Source organism: Netta rufina (assembly GCF_964035555.1).
Source record: "Netta rufina genome assembly, chromosome: 28".
Taxonomy (NCBI): Eukaryota; Metazoa; Chordata; class Aves; order Anseriformes; family Anatidae; genus Netta; species Netta rufina.
This window is the reverse complement of record NC_140152.1, coordinates 5,289,490-5,315,210: the sequence shown is the minus strand read 5'-3', so window position 1 is coordinate 5,315,210 and position 25,721 is coordinate 5,289,490. Positions and strand designations below refer to the sequence as shown.

At 70.9% G+C, this 25,721-nt stretch overlaps 1 protein-coding gene across 1 annotated transcript; it reads left to right on the top strand.

The window, feature by feature from the left end:
- The first annotated feature begins 11,386 nt into the window (after positions 1-11,386).
- MIDN (midnolin) lies at positions 11,387-24,102 on the top strand. Its single transcript, XM_084302708.1, has 8 exons — positions 11,387-11,827; positions 13,558-13,783; positions 14,533-14,620; positions 14,944-15,006; positions 19,795-20,181; positions 20,471-20,603; positions 20,700-21,002; positions 23,007-24,102. Exons 2-8 carry the CDS (start codon positions 13,566-13,568, stop codon positions 23,267-23,269), a joined length of 1,455 nt encoding a protein of 484 aa, XP_084158834.1. The 5' UTR covers positions 11,387-11,827; positions 13,558-13,565; the 3' UTR covers positions 23,270-24,102.
- The last annotated feature ends 1,619 nt before the right edge of the window (positions 24,103-25,721 follow it).

Sequence of the window (25,721 nt, the reverse complement as noted above, 5' to 3'; positions counted from 1 at the left end):
CTGCCAGCTCCAGCGGAGACTTTTGGGGGGTACCCGGCGGGGGGGTCAAGCACGGATCCGGCCCTGCCGGGGCCCTCCCCAGCGTGGCGCCTGCTGGGATTTGTAGTCTGATTTTGGGGCGAGCGGTGGGGGCTCCTCCGTCCTGCCCCATGGCTGAGAGCCCCTGGGGGCGGCCGTGTCCCCCCCGCACCTCGGGGGCTGCTCCTTGCTGCGGGCAGGGGGCTTCCACCCGGCCTCTTCCAGCCTCTCCTCCTGCCCCAGCTCCCCGTGCTCCCGCTGCCCACGCCGTGAGCTGCCGCCAGTCACAGCCCAAAATCAGCCCCGTCCCTGCTGCATTTTGGGGTCCGAGAGGTGTCAGAGACCCCACAGCAGGAACCGAGGCACTTCCCCATCCCTGCACCTTACTGTCAGGAGCGGTGGGGCTGCGGGGCCGTGGGCTGGGAAATTTGGGGTCAGCAGCGGCGTTGGCGTCACGGGGCCCAGGCTCTGTCTGCCCCGGGTGGGCAGCAGGGCTGGAAAACGGCGCGAGCGGGGCCACGACGCCCGCGTCCTCCCTTTCCACCCGGCGCTTTCGCCCATGACTTGCATCTCCTGCTGCCAGCTGGAGGGTGGGGAGCGGGGCCGGGGCGGCTCGGAAAGTGAAGCCTCAGCGGCGGCGCTGCTTCGGCTCTGCTCGTGGGGGACGATTTCCGAGAGGAGCTGGGCGCCGCTGCCGTCCCCTCCCAGCGCTTGGCCACACGGTGTTTCCACGGTCCCACCCGGATCCCAAAATGCAGGGGAAAGGTTTGAGCTCTCCACAGGAAAAACAAAAAAAAAACAACAAAAAAAAACCCCAACCCAAAGCCCGCCGCAGCCCCAGGATTCCCCTGGCTCCCGGCGGCACTGACTCATCTGGCAGAGCCGCCCCTTTCCCTGCCCAAACCCGCGGTGCTTCGGATCCTGCCCGGCCTCTCGCAGCCTCGTGCCCCGCGTTGCAACATCGGGGTGCGGGGGCTGCCCGGCGCCCCTGCTCCTGCTGGGAGAAACGGGTGCTGAGCATGGAGCTGGGCTCCCCCCTGGGGGCCGACAGCACCCCCCTGCCCTTGCCGGGGCTTCGTGGCCCCCCCAAGGCCGTGGCCATGGGCGCCCCGGCGTGGGAAGGTCAGCAGAGGCTCTGCCAGCATGAGCCCGGCTGCGTCCTTGGGCCACGTCGCCCTTGGGTGGCTCGAAGGCCGTATCCTCGCACTTCCTTCTCCGGGGGGAGCGCTGCTGTAATGATTAACCCGCGCTGCCGCAGCCGTTCCGTCCTGCAGCCTTTTTCCTCTGGGTTTCCAGCTCTGGAAAATGCTCCTCTTCCGCACGCCTCCCACGCGCGCTGCCCTGTCCCGGCGGTGGGAGCACGGGGTGGGGGGAAAAATCCCTGCAGCAAGGGGCTGACAGCAGCCCCCCAGCCCCATCCCGGGGCGCTGTGCCGGCAGATGGCAGTGGGGTGCCCTCGCCCGTCTCCCCGCCAGCTTCACCCCGAAATGTGGGCGCGGGTGCAAGCGCCGGCGGGCGCTGCAGCCGGCAGGACGCTGCTTGTCCCGGCGCAGCTCGCGGGCCAGCAGCCTCCCAGCGCCGCGCTGCCGAGTGCAGCAAACCCTTGGCCCGCGGCGGGTGCACCCTGGGGGAAACCGAGGCACCGGTGGGGAAAGCCGGGATGGGAGCGGGCGTCTCGCTCTTCCCGAGAGCACCCCGGGGTGCTGTGGGTGCCCCCGCCAGGCACGGGGAGCTTCGCCCCGGGGAGTTACGGAGCCGGGAGCGGGGCAGCGGGGGTGGCACGGCCCCCCTGGGCTCCCAGGTGCCTTGGCAGAGCTTGGGGACCCCGGGGGCTGCGGGCGCAGCCCTCGCTCAGGGCAGTTTTGGCGGCCGCTGGCGCTTGGCTTCACCGGAGCCAGCCCAACGCTGCGGGGTGCACGGGGGCCACCGGCTCAGCTGGGGCATGCGGCCCCGTGGTGGGGGTCCTGGCAAAGTCCCCCCCCGGCTCCGCCACCCCCTGCCCGGGGCTGCGACCCGTGCGGGGCAGGGGGAGGCCGGGAGGAAGCGGCTGCCAGCTGGGCTCGACGCCGGCTACAAAGGCGGCCCAGAAAGCCCGAGCGGAATGAGGTGGCGCCCGGCCAGGTTCCCACGGCGGCCCCGGTTAAGAAAATACACCCGGAGCTGGTGGCGGTTGCCGCAGTGACGGGCCGGGTGCTGTGCCACGGGGGGGGGGGGCACGGCCGGACCCAGGTGTGCACAACTGGGACCCCGATGTGGGCTGTGAAGGGCTGGGCAGTGGAACCGGGCACTGGTGGGGACCAAAGGCTCCTGCCCTGCCTCCTGCTGCCCCCGCCAGCTTTGATGTGCCGGGACTTCGCCCTTGGTAAAGCTGGGAGGCTCCTGAGCAGCTCCAGGCTGCAGCCTAACGAGGTCCCAGCACCGCCGAGGTCCTGGCACCCAGCACCGCCGAGCGGGGCGAGCACGGAGCCGGTGTCCCCAAAGCCTCCCCACCACCCGCTCCACCACGGGGCCACCCTCGCCTCCGTCCCCGAGCCCCCCGCTCCTCGCCGGGCCGCGGGGAGGAAGCGGCCGCAGCTGCCTGTGCCGGTGGGGCTCTTCCTGGCGGGGCTGGCGCCGGCTGGGGCCCGGGGTGGGGAAGGGAAACCGGGGGGAGCCGGGGAGGCTGCCCTCAGGAATGCCCCCGCGCCGCGCTTTCATCCCCGCTGCCTCAAAGGCCGCCTGTGTGCAGGAGCGGCCGCCCCCCGGCCGGGTATAAATAGCCGGGATTGAGGCCTGGCGTGACACTGGAGTCCCTTCTGCCACCGCCACCTTGGGTGCCCCCCCCCTCCCCGCGGGACCTCAATGGGGGCATTGTGCACCCGCGGCCCCGCGGGCACGTCCCCGGCAGCTGCTCGCCGTGACCCCGGCTGCTTCCCCCCTCGTGCCAAGGCCACGGCGGGGCCGCGAGACTACGGGGTGCCCCGGCGGGGAGGGGACGCGGGTCCCCAGCACCCTCCTGCCCCGGCAGGTGAGGCTGCGTGCCCACTCCCTGCCCCGCTGGGGCGAGGGCTCCCCATCTTCCCATCCCCATCCTCCCGTCCCCATCCTGGTCCCCATCGGGCCGGCTCTGCCCCATCCCCGCCGCCCCCTCCCTTCCCGGGCAGCGCCGGCAGCTGCTGTGGGGCGTAATGACAGGGTGTGCCTGCCCCGGGGAGGAGAGCGCGGGGAGGGCGGCTGCTGCCACCCAGCAAGACGGGGCCAGCCGGGCGCGGAGCTTCGCTGCCTGCCGCCGGCGCGGCCACACCTGTGTGGGCTGAGCGGACCCCGCTGCCGCCCCGACCAGCTCCTTCGCGTCCCGGCTCCCCACGGACAGGCTGCTGCAGGCCGGTCCCGTCCCCCCCCGGGGCCAGGCAGGTGCAGGAGCACCCGGTGTGGGGATGCGGGGCACGGGGATGCCTCCGGCCACGCTGCGCCCGCCGGGGCATGGCCACCGCTGGCACCGCGCTCGCCCCTGGCCGGGCTCCGCTGAGGTTTTTGGGTGTGCCGGGAGCGAGGCCGTGCACGCTGCTGCGGGATGTCCCTGTCCCTGCTCGCCCCTCGCCGCTTCCCCGCATTGTGTCCCCCGTCCGGCCCCACATCCTGCCCCGGCAGATGGGCCCTGACCCCGATGTGAGCCCCAGCCGGCTGCAGCACCCGCAGCATCCCGAGCTGGTGTGGGCACCCAGGGGTGCAGGGTCCCAGCACGGCACGAGGAGCACGAGCACCCTGCGCCCCGGGGGCCGTGGGCAGCTCCATGGTGCCAGGATAGGGGCCGTGACCCCGGTGAGCCACAGTGCCCAGGCTCTGTTTGCTGCCCGGTGATGCCGTGCCCCGTGCTGCAGCCTGGTCCCTGCGGCTCCAAGAGGGGCTCAAAACTTTCTGTGCACACCTCGGCACCAGCCAAGGGCTGTGGCTGGAGGAAGAAGAAGGGAACTGTGCCGGGGGCTGCAGCAGCAGCACCTTCCCTTGGCAATTCACCTCAGTGATAACCCGAAGCTGAGGCTTTTTGCTCTGTTGGCTCTCAGGAGCAGCCAAAGGCGAGAGGCAACGCTTGGTCTCCGCTCCACGGAGGTCTCCTGCGCTGCTCTCAAGTTTCTCTTTTGCTTTTATTTGGTTCTTGTTTTCCTGGGCATGCCCCGCGTGCAGGCAGGCTCCCGAGGCTCTCCCGGTGCCGGGGGGAGCGGGGTCGGTGCCGCTGCGTTTTTGGCCGATCGGCGCCGATGGGCAACGCGGGGCAGGCGCTGCAGAGGTTGCAGCAGAACCCCGCTCTGCTGGTGCTCCCAAAACCACAGATGATCTAATCTCCTGCAGCCTAACCTATCGCTGCCGTATCGCATTTCCCCTCAAAACCTAATCCTGCAGAGCGCCCCACGTCACCGGGGCCCCACAGGCCGGTCCTGTTGGCAGCACCCATGCGGGGAGCACCCACGGGCGACCTGCAGGGCTGTGCTGAGAGGGGGGGAGTGGGACCAGGACCGGCCTCCCCTTCCCTGGGGGGGCTTTTCCAGCCCGGGTGGCGGCGGGGCCGGTGCAGCCGGTCTGACCCGAACTCAGCCGCCTGCAGAGATCTTCTGCCTGCCTGACCCCGGCCCCAGGAGCGGGAGGGCTGCCCGGGAGCCGCTGGCCTCCCCGAGATGCTGGCCTTATCTGGAGGCCTATCTCGGCCTTGGGTTGAATCTCGCTACAGTAAACACCCCACGGGGCCGAGTTCTGGGCACTCGTTGCACCGTGCGCAGGGCAGAGGAGAAAGAAAAGAGCAAAAGGCAGGAGGGGAGCAGGGAGAGCCGTGGCACGGCACCTCCTGCCTTCCTGAGCCCCTCCGCCCCGGGTGCCTCTTTCACCATCGCTGCCAAAGCGATCGAGGAGCTCGTTTCCTGCCCGCCACCCCCCCCAGCCCAGCAGGGGGCTGTGGATGCCGGATTCCCACGATCCGTGCACACCCGAGGGGGCTCTCGGTGTCCCATGGGTGCTCTCAGCAGCCACGTGCGCCGAGGAGGGGGAGAAGCGCCTGGCTCCGGGCTCTGTGGGCAGGGAGGGCTCAGGTTTGGCCCCCACAGCCCCGTTTATGGCCGGGACAGCCTCTGCCTCCGCGGGTTCCTGGGGTGTTGGGGCGTGCTCCTGCCCACGCGCTGCAGCACGCGGTGGGTGTGAGCGGCGTTTCGGGGCAGGGCTGCCCCCGCGCCACGCAGCGTGGCCCAAGGTCTCCGTTGGGAGCTGAAGGCGCAATGGGGAGACAAAGGTTTAATGAGGAGCTGTTCGGCTCTCTCTGATCCTTCCGCCCATTATCTAATCAGAGCAGGGTGTTTAGCAGGCCACGGTGTGGGGTGAGTCACTTCCCCCGCCGCTGCCTCAGTTTCCCCACAGGTAGCACAGGGGAGCTGAGCCCTGCAGCGCGGCTCGGTGCTGGGGAATGCGGCGCAGTGGGTCCGGCCCAGGGCTGGATTCCTCCATCTATTCTTAGCTCCCACTGACTCACCCCGACCCTGTACACGTCACTTCCCCCTCGGCCTCGATTCCCCCGAGCTGGGAAATGGGCACAGCACGGTCCCGCTGCGGGCAGACGGGGCAGGGCCCGCGGAAAGATGGAGCCGGCTCGGGCGATGCTCGGGGAGCTGCGGGGACCTCCCGGCGCACCGTGCCCGGCAGCTCCTTTGTGGTGACAGCACCGGTGACACACGGGGTCCGGCTCGCATTCCCACCAGGATTTCCTGCCGCTCTTCCCAGAATAAAGCCGTGGCCCCACATCCGTGGGGGGAGCACGCAGCCCCACGTGGCCACCGGCCAGGAACGAGCTCCACCGCCCCAAGTGGCACCGGGATCCGGGATCCAGCACAGGGCGCAGGGGCAGCACCGGGGCCATGCAGCGGGACACGGCGGTGCCCCCCACCCCGGCCAGCCCTCCTGGTGCAGGGGGGGCCGGGCAGGCGGCTCCATCACCATAAACAGGAACTGTGGCCGGGGGGAGAGCGCGGCCCGGCCGGGAAGCGAGGGGGTGCGTGTGCCCATGACGGGATGTGTGTGAGTGGCGTGAGCCAGCGTCCAGCCAGGCCAGGGGGTGCAGCAGCAGGGTGAGCGTGCAGGGGGGGCCTGGGCGAGCGTGCATGGACACGAGCACACGTCCAGGAGTGCGTGCTGGTGTCTGTGCATGCAGTGAGCACGTGTGTGTGCGCGCACAAGTGCAGTGTGCTGCGAGGTGCCACGGAGAGGGTGCACAAGCGCGTGAAGTGCCGAGGCCGGGAGGAAGCGCCTCCTCCTGTCCTCAGCCCCGCTGGGCTGGGGTTTCCTGTGGCACCACCCGCCCTCGGGGCTTGTTTTCCTCCTCCCGGCCTCACTGTTTAGGTGGGTGCCGGCCCCGGCAGAGGGCAGGGATGGTGCTGGGGAGCCTGCACGGGTGCTCGTGTCTGCGCCCTCCTGCACCCCACGCTGTGCCAGAGCCCATGGTGAGTGGGGTGCCCAGACACCCCGCAGGGTCCCCGTCCCTTTGGGAGCAGCCCCGGCCCCCCCGAGGCAGCAGCAGGGAGGACGGGGTGCCTGCAGCCCCGGGGCTGGCACCGTGCCCCCCGCGCGGGTGAGGTCCCCGCATTCTTGGTGCGGCTCCAAGTGGAGCAGTGGGCAGGCGCGAGGGGTGGGGATGCCGCCGCGCTGAGTGTGCGCCCGTGTGTCAGCGCGTTGGGGCACCCGTGGGACACACCGTCCCACACCCCCCGCCCCCCAAGGCTGCCCCACGCCCCCCCTGCAGGACCCCACACCGGCATCGCCCCCGGCCCTTGGCACAGGCTTGGGTTCTGCAGGACCCCAGCTGGGTGCCAGCTCTGTCCCCACCCTCCGTGCAGGCAGGATGGGGCAGACACCCTTGGTTTGAGCCCTGGGGGTGCGCTCACTGCCTGATGGTGCCCCCCCCCTCCAGCCGGACACCCCCCAGGCAGCCACACTGAGCTCCCCCCCGGCCATGGGGCAGGAGGCGTGGGGCTGAGGGATGGCCGCGGGGGATGCTGCGCCCCAACGCTGTGCCCCAAAGTGGGGCAGCAAACTACACCCCCCATAATGCACTGTGGGAACCCACTGACCCCACCCACTGTGGGGTGGCACGGGGCATTATGGGATGGGTAGTCCCAGGGGTGGGGGGCAGGCTGTGGGGCAGGAGCAGGATGGGGTGGCGGGGCCGGCGGTGGTGCCTGATGCAAGCCCTGCCCGAGGTGACCCCGCTCGATGCCCCAGGGGCACCCCTGTGCCCATCATCCTGGGGTCAGCGAGGGCGAGGCAAGGGCAGGGGCAGGCTGGGGGGATTTGGGGGAGCCCCTGGGCGAAGGGGGGTTGGGGAGCAGCCCTGGGATGGTGGCGGAGGCGCGGTGCAGCGCGGGCGGTGCTGGCTCGCGGCCGGAGCTTGCTCAGCTTCGCTCTTGCCCGGGCTGGACCACAAAACGCCCGAGCTGGAGCTGAGGGCTGGGCGGAGGGGGTTGCATTTCCCTCTGATTTAGGAGCCCGGGTCAGCCGAGGAGCCAGGTTCAGCTGCCGAAATCCCAGGTCCTTCCCCTCCCCTGGGCTGGCAACTTGCTCAAGCATTTGTAATAATAATAATGATAATAATAATAATAATAACAACAACAACAACAACAGGCTGAGTTGTCATCTGACTCCTGGAGCCGGTGATTTAAAGCAGACCAACAAATGTCGCGGTGGCTGAGAAGCCGCCACGCGGTGCTGAGCGCAGACGGGGCCGCATCCAGCCTGGGCGCTGCGGAGGCTGCCGGGGGCTTTCCAGGGGCCGGGGGGTGCCGGGGCCCCTCCGTGCTCTCAGCTGCAGCAGGCAGGAGTCCCTCACCCAGGAGCCCCTTCCCACCCCGTGCCCACATTTCGGGGGGCTTCAGGTTTTTCCCCTGCCCTGTGCTGGCTGTGGGCGGGGGGCGAGGTGGGGACACGTCCCGGCCCTGCGGTGCTGGCGCTGGGGCCAGCTGGCTGCCCCTGCCTGGCCCCAAGCGGAGCCAGGCTGCACCCGGGCCAAGCCCGCGTGCTGCGGCCGGCGAGGGGAAGGAATCAAATCCCAGCCCGGGCCAAGGGGGTGGTGCCGGCCACGGGACCGGCAGCGCGCCAGGGCTGGCAGGGAGCTGCTCGCCCTGCGTCAGCGGGGCCGGGGAGCGCGGCGTCCCGGAGGGGGCCGTGAGCTCAGGGCACCCAGAATAGTCGTGCCCTCAGCGCAGGCAACGGGGCCGCGGCACGGCCAAGTATGGCCCCGCACCTGGGCTCGGCTGCTGCTATATCCAGAGGGATTCGCCATCCTTCCCGGGGCCGGGGCCAGGCCGCGTGGCTGCGGCTCACGAGCTCGGCAGCTGGGGTCCAGCAGCAGACGGGCAGCCCCCCGCTGCGCCGGGGTCACCGCTGCCCGTGGGTGGCTCCAGGCTCCCGCACCCCGCAGCGGGTGCTGCCCAGGTCACCCCCTTTTGGTGGCTTCACCTCGGGGCTCAGCTCACCAGGCACCGGGGCCCCACAGAGCTGTGGGGTGCCCCAGAGATGGGGCCCGGCCGTGAGGCCAGGCTGGGCCAGCTGCCAAGGTGTCCCCAGGCGGCGATGCGTGGACGCGCTGCCAAGGGCCACCAGGACACGTCCCCGAGAGCCGGGAAGCACACGGAGCCGATTGTGTGTTCCTAAGGACACGCCTGGGTGTTTACAGCCCCACCAGCGTCACCGACACAGCACCGTTGTCCTGCCCAAGGACACCCCGCTGCCCTCCCCGAGCCGCCTGCCCTGGGGCAGCCCCCAGCCCGAATGGGTGGGGGGGCTCAGTCCGTGGTGGGCGGGGGGGCTCCTTCCCGGATCAGCGCCGGGAGGGTGGGGATTGCAGCTCCTTACTCACAGCGGTGGCTCACCTGAGCACAAGGGGTACCCTGAGTCACGCTCAGCGCCGTGACTAAGGCTGAGCCGCTCGGCCTCGAGGGGCTCGGGGGGCCAGGAGGGGGAAGCGGGACCCCCAGCTGGCAGCCCCACACCACCCCCCCGGCGGGACCGGGCGGGCAGGGGTGAAGCGGTTCGGCTGCACCCTGCTGCCGGGGTGTGTCCGCGCGAGCCCTGCCGCTGGCCCTGCGCCCGTGGGAACGCTCCCACTCGCTGCTGGGAGCTCAGCACCACGCACCCTGCACCGGCCCCGCCGTGGCCCCACGGGAAGGGCCCTGCTCCACGCTGGGGGCTCCCCAAAAGCATGGAGGAAGAGGGTCCCCATCCCACATCGAGTCCTGCTTTGTTCTGCGGCCGCAGGAGCGAGGAGCGAGGAGCTCCCTGCTTCCCTCCTTCCCCCTTTCCCCTTTCCCTGCCTCAGCGAGGCTGCAGCTCTGCCCTAATCCCATGACCCCGCGCCTGCGAGGGGAATGCAGAGACTTGCGATAAATTCCCCGTTTGCCAAAGCTGCAAAATCAGACAGGAATTCACTCCAAAAGAAAAAAAAAAAAAAAAAAAAAAAAAAAAGAGAGAGAGAGGAAAAATGAAAGAGAGGAAAGCTGCTGCCCGGGGCTGGTGGGGGATTTCCCCAAAGAAGGAGGCCTGGGAATTCCCTTCCTTCGAGGGACAGGACTTCCAAGAACCGGCCCCAAAAGGTTCAGGGCTCCCAGTTAAAACCAGGGGAGGCTCAGCAGCACCGAGGGGCGTGGAGAAGTCGTCACCGCGCCCTGCCCTGCGTTGGCCCATCCAGCAGGGCCATGCACAGCGGCCAGGTCCTCGTTGGAAGTGTCCCCACGGGACCCCGGGTCCCCCCAGCCCTGGTGGCCGCGGTGCCCCGCGTGGTGCGAGCCGCCTGCTCCGTGGCCGCGAGCCGCTGCGGGGACTAATCCGCGGGGCCCAGGTTAGCTAAGCGGATTGCAGGAGCTGCGTGTGGCCTGCAGCGGGATTTGTGTAGGTATTTGCTCGTCAGATCGTCTCTCCCCAAGCTGCTCAGCCGTGCGGGGTTTGGGGAACGCTCCCCCTGGAGACGACAGGAGCCTCCGATGCCGCACAGCAATTATACCCGAGTCTGACGGTAATCTTTAACGATTTATTCCCAGGGCAACACAATAAACTAAACACACAAAATCTGGGCTGCTGGGAATCCTGGGATCTCCCGGCTTTTGTCTCTGGAGGCTGAGGAGAGCTGCACCCATCCTCGAAGCCGCGCCACGTGCTCCCTGCAGCACCGGCTCCGAGTCACCGGGCGGGCAACGAACCCCGGGGCAGGAGCCGGAGCCGTGCCGGAGGCAGCCGGGAGCTGGCGGCTGAAGCCCTGCCCTGGGGGCACGGGGGCGATCCCCCAATGGGACCCATGGGTGCTGCAGCACCCGCCCCGTGGCTGCGAGGTCTCCAAGACCCCCTGCAGCCCCACGGGGCTGGCAGCGAGGCCCCTCTCCCCACGGAGGTGGCTCTGGGGCAAAGCCTTGTCCCCAGCGCAGCCCCTCGTGGAGCACGAGGCCCAGCCGTGGCAGGGGGGCCCCCTCTCCCCGTGCCCCCCGGGGGCCTTGCCCACGCAGCGAGCTGCGCCGTGACCCCAGGAGGGGCGGCAGCGTGGGCCCGGGGCGCCGCCGCTCCCGGGGAGAACAATGGCACGGCCTTGCCTCGGCCCCTCTCCCAGGGACAACAATGGAGGGAGCCGGAGCCGGAGCTGCCTGAGCTCATCTCCCCCCCGAGAGCCCGCGGGGGCCGGGGCTGGCGGCCGGGGGGCCGCGGGGCTGAGCCACAAAGGCTCCCAAACGCCCTCCCTCGCGGCTCTGTGCGCACCGAGGGGCCTCGCTCCCGGCCCCACCACGGCTCAGCTCCGGGGGCAACGGGACGGGAGCGTGCGGGAGCTGAACGGCCGCAGGATTTGGGGGCTCCCCCCGGGCTCCCCCCGCGCTGCTGCCTGGGGGGCCGGGGCTGCGGAGCCCCCTGGGTGCTGCGGGGTGGCCGCCAGCTCTCCCAGCTTTGTCTCCCCGTGGTGCCAGGGCATTGTCTGCGAGGAGCGGCCCACCGCAGCCCCCCCGGGGTCACACAGCGGCCCGGGCCCCGTCCCACCGGGGGGGGGGGGCTGCCTGCCACGACCCCCGGTCCCAGGGGATTCCGGCTTTGTGCTGCAGCCCCGGGGGGGGGGGGGCGGCATCACCCCCGGCTCCGCTCCCCAGGGCGCTGCGGGCCAAGCTCCAGCCCCGGCCGCCCCGAGCCCCACCCCGGATCCTTCCCGGACTCCCCCCCCCCGGGGGTCTCTCCGCACCCCGGCCGGTCCCGGTCCCGTCCCCTCCCCAGCGCCCGCGGGAGGCGGGGCCCCCCCCGCAGGCGGGGCTGCAGCGGCACCGGGGGCAGCGCCGAGCACCCGGCCCGGGAGCACCGGGGGCAGCACCGGGCGCCCCCCCGGGGGGGGCAGAACCGGACCCGCAGCAAGAGCCGGGACCCCAAGGGCTGGGAGCTGGGGGGGGGGCGCCGCCGGGTCCCCGAGGGCAGCTCCCGGCACCGGCGGGGGGGGCGCCGCCGGGACCCTCCCCGGGAGCAGGTGCGGCCGCGCCGTGGCCGGGGCCGGTGCCGGGGCCAGGCCGGTCCCTGCCCCCCCCAACCCCCCCCGCAGGCTCCACCCCGGGCGGTGCGGGATAAAACTTGGGGCACCTCCCCGGCAGCTCCGCGTCAGGGCTGCGCTCGGGCCGGCTCCAGCGCTCGCAGGGGGAAGCGCAGTGGGGCCCGAGCCCTCCGCCACCGGCCCCCCCCCGGGACGCTTCTCGCTTGCTTTCTTCCTTTTTTCTTCCCCCCCCGCCGGAGGCAGCCGAGCTCCAGCCGCGCCGGGGAACCGCGGGGCCGCGCTCCGGGCACGGTGAGTGGGGAGGGCAGCGCCGTCGGGGGGGGGTGGGGGGAGGCCGTCGGGGCCGGGCTGGGTTTGGAGGGGGGGGTCGGGGGTGGGGGGGAGCCGGGGCTCGGGCGGTTTCCGTTGACCGGCGCTGTGCTGGGGGTCGGGGGGGCGCTTGCCTGGGAGCGGCTGTTCTGGGGAGGGGGTGAAGGCGGCGGAGCCCCCCCCCCCCGCTGGGGGTGTCCGGGCCCCCCCCCCGCCCCGCCGTCGGTGCCCGCGGCCACTCGCGGTTTGCCTCCGACGACCGGGAACAGCGGCCGGTGGCCCGAGCTCGGGCTGCCCGGGGAGGGGGCGCCCGGTTGTGCCCCCCCCGGCCGGCGAACGGCCCCTGGCCCCCAGCCCCGGTGTGCGGGGGGGCGCGGAGCAGCCGGGCCGGGGGCGCTCGGGGCGGGCGGGTGAGCAGCGGCCCCGGGGCACAGCGCGGCCGGGGGCTCCCGGTGTCCCGGCGGGGCCCCCCCCCGCTGTGGGCCCCCCCGGGGCGTTGGAGGCGCGGCGGGGCCGGCAGAGGGCGCCCGCGCTTTGCTGACTCATAGCCCCCCCCCCCGCGCCCCCCGGGCCGGCTCCCCCCGCGCTGCCGGGCCCGGGGCACTGCGGGGCTGGGGCTCGTTGCACCGGGGGGGGCGCAGCGGGACCGTGCCCGGGAAGGAGGCGGGGACGGGGACGGGGACGGGCCCCAGCCCCGCCGGGGCAGCTCCCCTCGGCCCTAACGGCGTCACCGGGAGGGTGACCGGGCGGGTGCGTGTGACCGGGCGGGCGTGACCGGGCGCGGGTGACTCTACGCGGCCCCCCCCGCCCTTTCCGCCTCGGTGTCCCCGGGGGCTCCGGGTCCCACCCGGCCCCTCCCCCGGTACCGGTCTCCCCCCCCCCCCCCCCGGTTCCCCCTCGCAGCCGCCGCTCTCCCGCGTCCCGCTCCAACCCCTCCGCCCCCGGGCCCTTCTCCCGGAGCCCGTTCCGGCGGGGCCGTTGTCCCGTGTCCCCCCCCCCCAGGCCCGGTGGCGGTGGCGGGGCCGTGCCGGGCCCTTTGTTGTGCGGCCCCGGGCTTATGAATGGCCGCGAGGCGCGAGGGCGCGCGGGGGGCGGCGGGGGGCGGGGCCTCGCGGCCGCGTGGGCGGGAGGAATCCGGCCGGGGCCGCCCTCCCGCCGGGCCACGTGGGGAGCAAGAGCTCGGCCGCTATTGGCCGCGACCGCGGGCGGCCGGGCGCTGGGCGAGCTCCCATTGGTCGCGGCCGCCGGCGGAGCCGGAGTGAATGAGGGCGAGGCCCCGCCCCGGGGCCGCTGCTACTTTGCGCCGCCCCCGCCCCCCGCCCGCCGCTTCCACGGCTCCGCGCGGCGGCGGCGGCGCTGCCGGTTCGGGTCCGGCCGCGGGCACAGCCCCAGCGCCTCCGAGCCCCGGGCCCGGCCCCGGCCCGAGCGGGCAGGCAGGCAGCCGCGGAGGCACCGAGCAGGCCCCGGGGACCCGCTTTTATATTTTTTTTAATTTTTTTAATTATTTAATTTTTGGCTTATTTCGCTCCCGGGAGGGTCCCCGCGCGCCCCCCCCCCCCCCCCCTTTCCCGCACCCTCCCGGTTCCTTGCCCGCGAGGCTCCGCTCGGGCCCCGAGCGCCCCCACCACCTCCTCTCCCTCCGCGGGTCTCGGCGGAGCGGCCCCGGCCCCTCCTTTGTCCGCCGCCGGCACCGAGCACCGCTGCCCCCGCAGGTCGGCGGATGGACCCGCAGCCCGGCGCCAGGAGCTGCAGCCGGGGGGCTGCCGCCTGCGAGGGGCTCCCCGGAGAGCCCCCCATGAACCTGTGCATCAACACCACCACCGGCACCCGCTATGAGCTCGCCGTGCCCGCCGAGGAGACGGTGGAGGGGCTGAAGCGCCGCCTGTCCCAGCGCCTCAAGGTGCCGAAGGAGCGGCTGGCTCTGCTGCACAAAGAGAGGTAGGGCACGGCACGGCTCGGCTCGGCACGGCACGGCCCCTTCCCCCGGCCGCGGGGGCGTCCCCTCGCCCCCGCCTCGGCCCCGAGCCGAGGGGGCCCCGGGGGGGAGCGGAGCGGGGCGGGGGGGGGGGGGGAGGCTCCCGGCTGTGCCCCCCCCGAGGGGCCCGGGGCCGGGCCCTGCCCTTTGTTCTGGGCTCAACTTCGGTGGCGGTGGCGCGGCTCCGGTCCTGTCCCCCCCCCCCCCCCCTCCAGCCCGGGGGCGGTTGCTGGGGGGTGAGGGGAGGGGGAGTCCTTTGTCTGACAAAGGTTTGGGGGGGGGGATGGCAGCAGCGCGTCCCCCCCCCCACCTCCTGCGGCCGCCTCCGGAGCGCAGCCGCCAGCTTGGGGGCTCTGCGCCCCCCCCCCTGCCCGCAGCCGGCCCCAAGCAACTTGAAGGGGGTGGGGGGGGGAGCCCGGTGTGCTCGTGGCTGCTGAGCCCCCCCCAGCCAACCACCGCCTGCACCCCGCAGGGAAGGGGGGGTCCCAGCACCCTGCATGCATGGGGGGGGGTGGCTGCACCCAGGGTGCATGGGGGGGGCAGACGGGTGCTGGGAGTGCTCGGGGTGGGGGTGCTGGAGGGGGCTCAGCCCCTGGAACAAGCAGGGTTTGGGGTCGCTGTGTGCCCCCCCCCCCCCCCGTGCTATCTGCTACCCGCGGGGCCGCGCTGCCCTTGCCCGTGGCACCCACCCCCGGCCGCTCTCCCCCCGCAGCCGCCTGAGCTCCGGGAAGCTGCAGGACCTGGGGGTCGTGGAAGGCAGCAAGCTGACGCTGGTGCCCACCGTGGAGGCCGGCCTGATGGTAAGCAGCCCCCCGCTGTGTGTGTGTGTCCCCCCCCCCCCTCCTTTCTCCCTCCCACTCGTCCCCCTGTGTTATTAAAGCCCCGGGCCGGGAGGTGCCGGCAGCCCCCAGCCCCGGGGGAGGTTGGGCTGGGCGCCGGCTTGAATATTTCAGAGCTTTCTCAGGGCTGCTGTAGAAATAGTGGAAGTGACATGTCAGCCCTGCCGCACAGCCGCCCCCTCCTTCTCCGCGTTTGTAATGTTAATAACCCCCCCTCTTTTTTTTTTTTTTTTTCTTTCTTCCCCTTTTTCCCCCCCCCCCCACCACCACCACCTCCTCCCCAGTCCCAGGCGTCCAGGCCAGAGCAGTCGGTGATGCAAGCCCTGGAAAGCTTGACTGAAACTCAGGTGAGAGGCTGGCTGCGGGAGACAAAGGGCTCTGCGGGGTGCTGGGGGGGGGTGGGTGGGTGGGGAGGGCCGGCCGCGGCCTCGCTCCTCTTCCCCTCCCCGAGCAGAGGCGCCCGCTCCGGCTGCACCCCCGGCAGGGGTGGGGGCGCTGAGGGTGGTGCCCGGGGCTGGCTCCGTCATCGTGCCCAGCACCCGGGCGGGGAGGTCCCACGCTGCCGCTCGCAGCCCAAACACCGCAGGGCCGGGAGGGCAGAGCCTGGGAGGTGCCGTGACTCACCCAAGGTCACGCAGCAGGTCGGCGGCGAGCCCAGCCTGGGGGGGGGGGGGGGACATGGGGCTGAGCCCCCCCCATACACACACACTGCGGGCTGTAGAGCTCGGTGTCCCCTCCCGGAGCGCTCTCCCCATCCCCTTGGACCCGGCCTTGAAGGCGTGTGGAGGGTGGGGGGGGGAAATTCTTGCACCCTGGCGTTGCGGTGCCGAGCCCCGGCGCTGGCCTTGCGCTGAGGAGGGGGCACGGGGGTGGCGCCGGCGGGGGCCGCGTTGGGGAGAGCTGCGAAGTTGCTTGGCTGGGGCGGCCTCGAGCGCGGGAGGGAGGTGGCGGGGGGGGTGGCGGTGGTGGCAGCAAGGAGGAGGGGGGGGGGTCCCGGGGGAGGAAGCGTTCCCAGGGCCGGGGGAGCCGCCGCGGGTGCGCGCGCAGCCGCCTGCCTGCCGCGAAGGTGGAATTTACCCCCAGCCGCGCAGGCCCCGCTCCTTTGTTTTCAGCCCCTTTCTTATTGCTGCTCAGCTCCTTCCTTCCCTTCCGGCCAGCGCCGCAGCTCGCTTTTAAAAGGTTGTTTTTTGTTTTTTGTTTTTTTTTTGGGTTTTGTGTTTTTTTTATTTTTATATATTTTTTTTAAGGCTGCCTCGCTGGGTTTGGAGGAGGGGGCTGAGCGCAGGGGGCTCGGCGAGGGCATGGCTTTGCCCCCCCCCCCCCCCCCCCCCCATTTGGGGACACCCCTGCCAGGGGGATCCTTTGGTGACCCGCGGTGCCCTTGGCTGCCCGGGGTGACCTTGACTTTCTGCAGCTGCTTTTAACCCTGTGTGGGCAGGGTGAGCTTGGACGTGGGGTCCCGCAGTGGGGGCTGGCTCCTTCCCCCCCCACACTTGGAGCTGTTTTTTGGGTGGGGGGGACCCCATGTGGGTGCCAGCATCAGGGTGTGGTGGTGTTGGGTATGGCTGTGCAGCACCCCAGGGAGGTGCTGGGGGCCAGGGAAGTGCCTGGAGCTGGGGGGGGGGCTCAGGATGTGCTTTGCCCCTGGGGGGGGGGGAGCAGTGCTGCTCCTGGCCTTGTACCACCCTGCACGGCTCCTGTCGGGCGGGGGGGGAAGCGGCTCCGCGCCTCCCTGCCCGCTGCAGGTTCCTCCAGGGTCGGTGATTCAGGAAGCTGGGGCTGCGCAGGAGGAACCGCCAGCACCTGGGGGGGCGGAGGGGAGGGGGGGGGGGGGGGGGGCAGGAAACCACTCCTCTCATTCATGCTTTGCTCGGCGCTGCCTGCGTCACGCATCCTCCGGCAGCGCAGGGAGCGCTGCGCCGACTTCCTCTGGGGGTGGTGGGGGGGCCGGGCGCTGCCACCCCCTGCCCAGGTGCCATCGGGAAGTGGTGGCCGGGCAGGAGGTGACGCCGGGCGCTGCGGGGTCTTCCTGGAAGGATGTGGAAGGGGGGGGGGTGGTGGCTGCCCCCACTTTCCAGGGAGCTTGTGCCCGCAGCCCCCGTGCGGGCAGGCGGCTCTCGTCCCCGCAGCCCCGTCCCTGTCCCAGTGTGGCCGTGCTGGGGTCCCATGGGGGGGGGGGGGGGTTGCATCCTGCCCTGCTGGGGGCTGTGGCCGGAGGAATGCGATTTCTCAACGGTGGCCGAGGGGCTCTGGCCCCCTGCCCTGCTTGGCATGGAAAAAACCCCAAGCAGCGGCGGGGCGAGCGCAGGAGCAGGCGGCGGGGTCCCAGCTGTCGGCTGCAGCTGCGCCCGGCTGGAGAGCTCGCCTGGAAGCCTGCAGGGGCTGGGGGGGCTTATTTCCTGCTCCCTCCCCCCCCGGGTCTTTCGTGGTCTGGGCTGGCCTTTACCTTCTGGAGCTGCCAGGGAGCACGGCAGCTCGGCTTGCCTGCGTTTCTGGGGGGGTGCCGGGCATCCCTGCCCAGGAGAGGTGGTGACAGGGGCCGGTGTGGCTCCCCCTGGGTGGGGGGCAGCTCCCGGTGCCCCATGGGGGGGTGGTTTGGGGCTGGGGGCCGGGGTTATGCGGGGCCAGGCGTTGGAGCGAGGCGGGAATGCGGCGTTCTCTGAGTCATCGGCATTTCTCAGAAGCAGCCGGGAGACACTTGCCCCATCCCTGCGGGCCCGGAGCCCGGCACAACGCGGCCGGTTCCCCTGCGGGGACGTGGCGGGGTCCGGGGGGACCCCCGGGCACTGGGGTTTGGGGACCGGCTGCCCCCAGCCCCCCCCCTCCTGGCAGGGCTGTCCCCGTTCCCAGCCCCTGCGGCGCAGCGGGTTGGGAGGGACAGGGTCCTCCCCGGCCGGCCGTGGGCGGCCGAGCAGGCGGCTGGGTGGGACGTGTTTGCATTGGAGCGGCCTGGTTTTGCCGGGGGGGGGTGGCAGCGGCGTGGGGGCGGGTGCTGGGAGCCCCAGAGCTGCGTTCCTGCAGCTTCCAGCCGCCCTGCCTAGGTTGCAGGGGGGAGCTGTGGGGTTGGCGGGACCCCCACCACCACCACCCCCCGGGGAGGAAGGGGTTGTTGTGGGTGCTGCGGGAAGTGCCCGGCGCTGGGCTCGGCGTGGGTTTGGGGCTCTCTGGTTTCTCCCAGCGCCGGCGAGGGGTCAGGCAGGGCGCCGAGGCAGGTGTGAGTCAGATGGAGCCGTGAGGCCGCCTCGGGCGCCCGCTGACGTCAGGGGGCCCCCAGGAGGCGCGCGGGGCTCCCCACGGGCTGAGCGAGCCCTCGCTGTGCTTAGAGGGGGGGGGGGGAACGGGATGGAGAGAGGGCGGTGGTGGTGCTGGGATCAGGAAGGGGGGGCTCTCTGCGTGCTCCCTGCTTGCGGGAGGGCTGCGAGCAGACCCCGCTCCCTGGGGGTCGCCATGGGGCCGGGGAGGTTTCGGTGGCCAAGCAGGGGCAGCGGTGGCCGATGGCTGGGGACAGCGTTCAGGGGTTGGAGCTGCTGGCCCCGCGTGCTCCATCCTAAACCCCTCATAAGAGGGGATTTGGGGTCTGTGGGGCAGGCGGGGGGGGCTGCCTGGGGCCCCTTTCCCAGGGCCAGGTGCCGTGCACGCACACGTGTGCCTGAGCCCGTCCCCGTGCACAAGCGCCGTCCTCTCCCGCCCCCTCGCCCCGTAACCTCCGTGTCCAGAGCTGCAGTGTCTCCTTCACGCCCACCTCTTCCTCTGCAGCCTCCGCCTGACATGCTCAGGGCTTTGCTGCTGGTATTTTTAAAGCTGCTTTTCCCACGGCTTCTCAGAAGCGGCCTCCGCGCCAGCGGGGCGCGGGGGAGCCGGGACGGGGCCGGCGCAGGGTGCTGGGGGCTGCGCTCTGCCCGAGGCACCGGCCCTCGGGTTGGGGTCGTGGTGGTGAGGGGGGGGGGGGGGGATTGAGGGTCCTAGGGTCCCCTCCATGCCTTGGGTGATGTTGATGGGGAGGGGTGTGGGTGGGTGACGTCTGCCGGGAGCTGGGCACGGTGCCGCACGTGCTGGGCTGGGGAAGCCGGGGGGGCGGTGGCGGCGTCATCCCCGTGAGCTGTGACCCCGTGTCCTGCCCACGGCCAGCCTGGGTCAGAGCCTCTGCCCTTCTGCTCTCTGGGTGGTGGGGGTGAGAGGTGTCACCCCCCCCCCCCCCCAGCAGTGCTCGCGAAAGCACAGGGAGATGGGGCAGCATTTGGGGAGGGGTCACAGTCCTTTCATCCCCCCCCCCCCCCGGGGTGCTGGAGGGGTGCCCCTGTTTTGCTGTGGCTGCGGTCTGGGGTGATTTATGCCTCCTGGGGGGCTGAGTTGAAGTGTGTGTGGGGGGGCAGCAGATGGTGGGGATTGCCCCCCCCCCCCTCCTCCAGCGCTGTGATCTGGGCAGGGTCAGGCCCTGCTCTTGTCTCGGCTCCGCGCTGCAGCTGCTCCATCACCTGCCTGTGGCGGGGGCCTCCGGGGTGGGCAGGGGCCGAGCCTGCAGCCGGGCTGGCCCCCCCCCCCCCCCCCCCCCATTAGGCTTTATGGGGAGGGGATAGTGGGGGCTGGGGGGGGAGTCCACCCCCTGCCTGCTAGCCCGAAGCCGTGGCAATGAGCACGGCAAGGACCCGGCATGTCCTCACCTGCCCCCCTCCCCGTCCTTGTGGCAAAGCAGCCCCCCCCTATGCGCCCCCCCCCCCGGGGGTGGGCAGGGTGGGGGTGCTGCAGCTGCGCCGCCGGCTCTGGGGGTGGGCGGCAGCCGCGGCCCCGTCCCTGCCCGGCGGCGCTGGCGGCAGCAGCGGGATCGGTGCCGCGGAGGGCGGGCACGGCGGCTTTGTGCTGGGAGATAAAGGGCGGGGGGGGGGTGAGGACCGGGATGAGGAGTGGGGGGGGGGGAAGGAAAATAACCTGGCGCTGTCAGCTGAGGGAGCTGGCACCGGGCTGGGGTCGCGCGGGGACGCGGTTTGCGCTCGCCTTCCTGCCAGCCTGGCACGGGAAGGGGTCGCCCCTTCGCCTCCTGCCCCGCGGGTCCCTGGGGAGGGGACGGGGTGCCCGGGGTGGCCGCACGCGGTGCGTCAGCTCCTGCCGGTGCTGACGGTGCTCCTTCTCCTCCCCAGGTCAACGACTTCTTGTCGGGACGCTCGCCGCTCACCCTGGCCCTGCGCGTGGGCGACCATATGATGTTCGTGCAGCTCCAGCTGGCGGCCCAGCAGAGCAGCGGGCAGCTCCAGCACCGGCACGTCATCGCCAGCCGCGGCGAGGCGGGGGCCGCCGCCAGCCCCCACTGCCGGACGCTGCACGGAGGCGCCGGCACCGGCTTCGCCCGCATCCCCGTGGTGCCTGCGTGCCAGCAGAGCCCGGCCCCCAGCCCCACGCCCGCCACGCCAGCCCCCCCCGTGTACTGTAACGCCCCCCACCCCGCTCCCGTCACCGCTGGGATGTTCCGCTCGCACGGGGCCAGCACGCAGACGGTGAACAGCAGCGTGGTGTCCTCCTGCTCAGAGGTGGGTCGGGGTGAGGGGGTCCCGTGGGTTGTGTTTTGAGGGGGGGGGTCAGGGTGCCGCCATGTGTTTGGGGGGTGTTGGGGTGCCTGGGTTTGTAGGTTTGGGGTAGGGGAGCAAAGCTGGGTGCTGCGCGTCCCCCCTGGCCAAGCGCTGGTGGTGGCTGCTGGCCCTGCTCCCTGCCTGGGGGGGTCTCCTGGGTGTTTGGGGGGGTGCAGAGGGGCTGGGGTCAGGGCGATACGTGGTCCTGTGTGGCTCTGGATGTTGATCCCACATCTCTCCCCGCCTGCAGGTGGACTGCAGCACGCGCAGCGGCTCCCCCCCGGGCAGCAGCCCTGCCCCGAGCGCCCGCTCCCGCAAACCCGGGGCCGTCATCGAGAGCTTCGTCAACCACGCGCCTGGGGTCTTCTCAGGGACCTTCTCCGGTACGTGCCGGGCAGTGCCGGGGGGCTGGGGGCGGCAGGGGGCTGCGGGTTCCCATGGGAGGGGGTCCTCATATCCTCTTTGCCCCCTCCCTGCAGGCACTTTGCACCCCAACTGCCAGGACAGCAGCGGGCGGCCGCGGCGGGACATCGGCACCATCCTGCAGATCCTGAACGACCTCCTCAGCGCCACGCGACACTACCAGGGCATGCCCCAGTCCCTGGCGCAGCTCCGCTGCCAGACGCAGTTCTCCTCCTCCTCCTCCTCTTCCTCCTCGCCCCCTTCGTCCCCGGACCTCGCCACCAAAACTACCTCAGAGCCGCTGCCGGCGGCCGCGGCCTCCCCGCCCCTGCACCCCGTCGTCCAGTGCCAAAGCCAGATCCGGATGTGCAAGCCCAGCGGTGAGCATGGGGACGCGCCGGGGATTTGGGATCCGCGCTCAGACCCCTCCCATCCCATCTGGGTCCCTGGCTGGGGGGGTCCCTGCAGAGCCCGGAGCTGGCCCCGCTCCCTCTCCCCGTTTTTCCATAAAGGGTTAACTCCCTGCAGTGCTCTGGGTAACGAGCTGTGGTAATTAGGGGATGTTTCCAGGGGGCACCCTCCCCTGGAGGGCAGATTTGCCCCATCCTGCACCCCTGGCCTTGGGGGTCCCCTGCGGAGCCCCCCTGGGTGCTCAGGATTTGGGGACACGGTGCTGGGGGGCCAAGGTTGTCGCCTGCCCCAAGGGAGCAGCCTCCTGCCTGCGGGCTCTGCGCCGCCTCCTCTCCTCCCCCGGGGTTTTTTCCTTCTTCCTCCTCCTCCTCTTCTTCCTCCTTTCCCAGCAGCTGCCACCGCGGCGCTGCCCCAGATCCGTCCCAGCCCTGGGGACAGCTGTGGGGACACGTCCCATGGTGGGGACATTGAGGCAGCGCCCCCACACCTCGTGCTGCCCCCCCCAGCACCCCCCTCCCCGTTGCCCCCTTCTCAGTGCTGCTTTTTTCGCAACCCCAAGCGCTGGCGGCTGCGGTGTCCCCATCCTTGTCCCCGTGTCCCTCTGTGTAGGCAGTGCTGGGGGGGGGGGGTGACAATGACAGCTCCCACTCCTTGCCCACCCCCCTGGTCACAGCATGGGGGTGATGGTGGGTTTCCCCGGGCGGGGGGGACACAGACAGGCTGGCTCCCGCAGCCCCCCCCATGCACACCTGCGCGCCCCGAGGCCGGAAGGTGCCCGAATGGTGCACCCTGCCCCCCCCCTCACGATTTGCGTAGAGAAAAGAACTGAAACCGGGGGGGGGGGTCCTTGCTTTCCCCTTGCTTTTTTCTCTTCCTTCTCTCCTGGCCCTTTAGGGGGTGTGTCCCCCCCCCAGCTGGGGGTGGCTCCATGCCTGGTCCCAGCCCTCGGTGACGTGGCCGGGGCCCCCCTGTGCCACCGCCATCCCGGGGCTTCCCAGGGCCACCTGTGCCTTGCACTGGGATGCGTTGGTGGGGGGGAACCTGTGTCCCCCCCCCCCCCCCAGTGCCTGACGAGCCAGGCTGGGCTCACCCTGTGTGGCCAAAGCCACCCCCAGCCCCGGGGCACCTTTTGGGGTGCTGGAATTCCCAGCAAGGTGCTGTGGGTCGGGGATGCAGGGGCAGTTCCTGTCCCCGACCTGGTGGCACCTGCTCTGTGCCCCCCCCATTTCTGGTGTGTTTTCCACCCGTGCTCCAGCTGGCGATGCCAAAACCCTCAGTTTTGGGCTGTTGCGTGGGGCTGCCCCGCTGCCTGGGCTCTGTCCCCATCCCCAGGGACCAGCTCGGGTCCCAGTTGCCCCAGTCAGGTGGCACTGGGGACCGGTGGGATGCGCCCTGCTTGGAGGTGGCATCGAATGGGGTTTTTACCCACTGTGTTCATGTGGGGCTGGTGGGGTGACGAGGTTTGGTGCTGAGGGTTCAGCCACGTCCCCGTGTTGGGGAAACTGAGGCAGGAGGCCCAGTGGAGCTGCTCCATCCCCTTTCCATCCCAAGACCCCGTCCCTGTGGTTGTGGCTGGGGGTTTGGCACTCCCCCAGCCGTGTTTGTCACCGAGCGGGTTCCCCTTGGTTCCCTTTGGTTCCTTTTTTCCTCCTCCTCTGCATCTTCATCCTCCTGCATGCCGCAGCAGGGTCAGCACCGCACAACGCGCTCCTTAAACCCTTTTTTTTTTTGGGGTGGAAAAGGGATGGAGTCCTGCACCCCGTGCCCTACTAGGACCAATTTCGGGTCACTGCGGGTACTGCACACCACGACCCTCGGTGACCCCGCGCTCCTCAAACCCTTTTTTCGGGGGGTGGAAAAGGGATGGAGTCCCGCACCCCGCGCCCTACTAGGACCGATTTCGGGTCGCTGAGGGTACTGCACACCACGACCACGACCCTCGGTGACCCCGTGCCCCCCTTTTGCCCCCGCAGGCGACCGCTTGCGGCAGACGGAGAACCGGGCGACGCGCTGCAAGGTGGAGCGGCTGCAGCTGCTGATGCAGCAGAAGCGGCTGCGCAGGAAGGCGCGCCGGGACGCCCGCGCCCCCTACCACTGGCTGCCCAACCGCAAGTCCAGCCGCACCAACAGCAACAGCAGCGTCTCCAGCGAGGGCAGCCTCGACCTGGACTTCGAGGACTCGGTCTGGAAGCCGGAGGTCAAGGCGGACATCAAGTCCGAGTTCGTCGTAGCATAGAGCCGGGCCGGAGCCCCGGGGGCCGCGGACTCTGCCGGGAGGGGGTGCCCCCTGTGCCCCCTGCCCCCCCCCCACCATCCCCCTTGGGGGTCTCCTTTCTGTTTTCGTGGGCCAGATCTCCTCTAGATTTGCCGGCTCCTGCGGATGTGGCTGCGCCGGGGGGACCGTTTCAATGGGGAGGGGGGGTCTGAGGGAGGGGTGGGCAGCTGGGGCAGCCACCCCCCTGTTTTGGGGAGGGTCCAGGGCAGGAGCTGCCCCCTCCCCCCCCAGCCTCCTCCCCTGCCCCAACTGGGGGGCGCCTGGCTCCCGGTGCTGCCCGGGGGGGCTCCAAGCTGCTGCTTTGGCTGTGACGAGGGGCGCAGCGGGGGTGGCCCAGCCCCCCCAGCGCGGGCAGGAGGAGACGAAGTCTCTTTCGGAGGTGCTGGGGGCCCCCACCAGCCTGGGGGCCGTTTGTTTTCCTTCCCTTCTATATGTAGCATTGCTCGGCTGCGGGGCTGGGCCCCCCCCCTTCCCGGCCCCCCCCTCCTCGGCCCCGCGTGCACTTTACCGGTCCGCGCGGGCGGCGGGGGGGGGGACACGCGTGTGCCTGGGCGCCACCGGCCCCGCTGCCGCAGCGAGGGTGAGGGGGGGCTTTGTTTTGGGGTGTTTTTTTTATTATTTTTATTTTTCGGAGGGAGAAGAAATGGCGCCTTCCCTCCGCGGCGGAGACCAACGGCCGAGTCGCTGGGCTCTTTCCCACCCGCCTGTTGGTTGGTTGGATTTTTTTTTTAACTTAAAGGAGGAAAAGAGGAAAAAAAAAAAAGAGTTAAAAAAAAAAATAATGAATAAACAAACCCAGTACTTGGTCATGGCTGTCTGCAAGCCGTGGGGCTAATATTTATAGACATTAATTACCCGACTGAGCCAATACTGACATAGTCTTGCATAGGCCGTAGAAATCCTTTTTCTTGTCCGACTTTGATTTTTTCGTCAGGAGATCTGTGCAAATAGAGAACCCATGTGATGTGTTTTTTGTCTGTAAAAGTCTTTTTTGTGTGTTTCGGGGAGGGGGGGGGGCGGGGGGGAGAGCGAGGCTTTCGGTCTTTAATATTTTATTTTTTATTTTTGAAATAAATTTGGGCAGTCTGGATGCAACCGCGCCTGCTCTTGCTGTTGGGGCTGGTGGGGGGGGGCGTCCCGTGTCCTTCACGTGTTTGGGGCCGTGCCTGCGTGCAGCCCCCTGCAGCTCCCTCCTTGCACAGCCATGCACACCCCCCATCAGCGTGCAATATCCCATGCACACCTCCACCACCTCACCTGTCTGTGCGGTGCACACGCGTGTGCACAGCCGTGCCAAGCTTTGCCCTTTGCACACAACACCGTGCCCTGCAGGAGGAAGGGAAACCCGAAAACGGAGGGGGAAGCAAAGCAGCGGCTCCCCACCTTCCTCCTGCAAAGGGGGAACGGGCTCGGTGCGGCCGTGCTGTCGGGGTCCCCGGGCTGATTCCCTGCTTGCCATGGGGACGTGTCGGGGCCGGTGTTCCCGGCGCTGGCGGCTGGCCGGCCCCCGGGGCTGTGCGGCGCTCACCCAACTGCGTGGTGCTCACCCGACTGGGCCAACCCGCTCGCGCACGGCCCCGTCCCGCCGACGTGCTGGGCTGCTGCCCCAGGAGCCCGGCCGGTTCCACCAGCCCTGCTCGCCGCCCTCCTGCGTCACGGCGGCGGGGTGGCCACGAACCCGCAGCCACCGAACCCCAGCCCTGCCGCCCGGCTTCCATCCCTAGGGCTCGGCGCGGCCCTGCCTCAGTTTCCCCACCTGCAGCAGCTTCGTTTCCCCGCGGCTTTCCCCCGCCCCGGGGAAGGTGACGGGGAGGGGAAGGCCCTGGGGCTGCGCGTCAGCTCTGGCTCTGCCACGGCTTCCCCCGGCCCCGCTGCTGGCTCCTGCAGGGAGAGGCCCTTTGGGTCCCCGGGTGGAAAGTGCCGGGGCGCGGGGCCGGCGGCTCCGTTCCGGGTAGCGGGCAGGAAGCCGGGGGTGGTGAGCGCTGCTGCGGTCCCACGGCCGGGTGAGCCGAGCACCCGCGTGCGCCCCGGTGCCGTGTGGGGCTGTGGACGGACAGCGGGGCTGCAGGGCAGCACGGCTCCAGGTGACGGTGGCTGCGGTGTCGCAGCTGGGGACACCGTGGGCAGGAGCGGCCCTGTGGTGTGTCCATCCCCAGCCCGCTGTGAGCCCACCCTGGGGGGCTGCGGGGTGAAGCTGCGCTGCTCCCTGCCGCCCCCTGAGCTTCTGCACCCAGTGTGGGGGCGCAGCGGGGGCACTCCAAGGTCCCCAGCACCAGGGGGCACAGCGGGGGCACCGCTGGGTGCGTGGGCAAAGCCTGACCCCAGGGAAGCGGGGGCTGACCTGTGGGGCTGTTATTTGGGGAGGGGGTGGGAGTCCCCTCAGGCCATGGTCCCCATAAAGTTGCATCCCCTG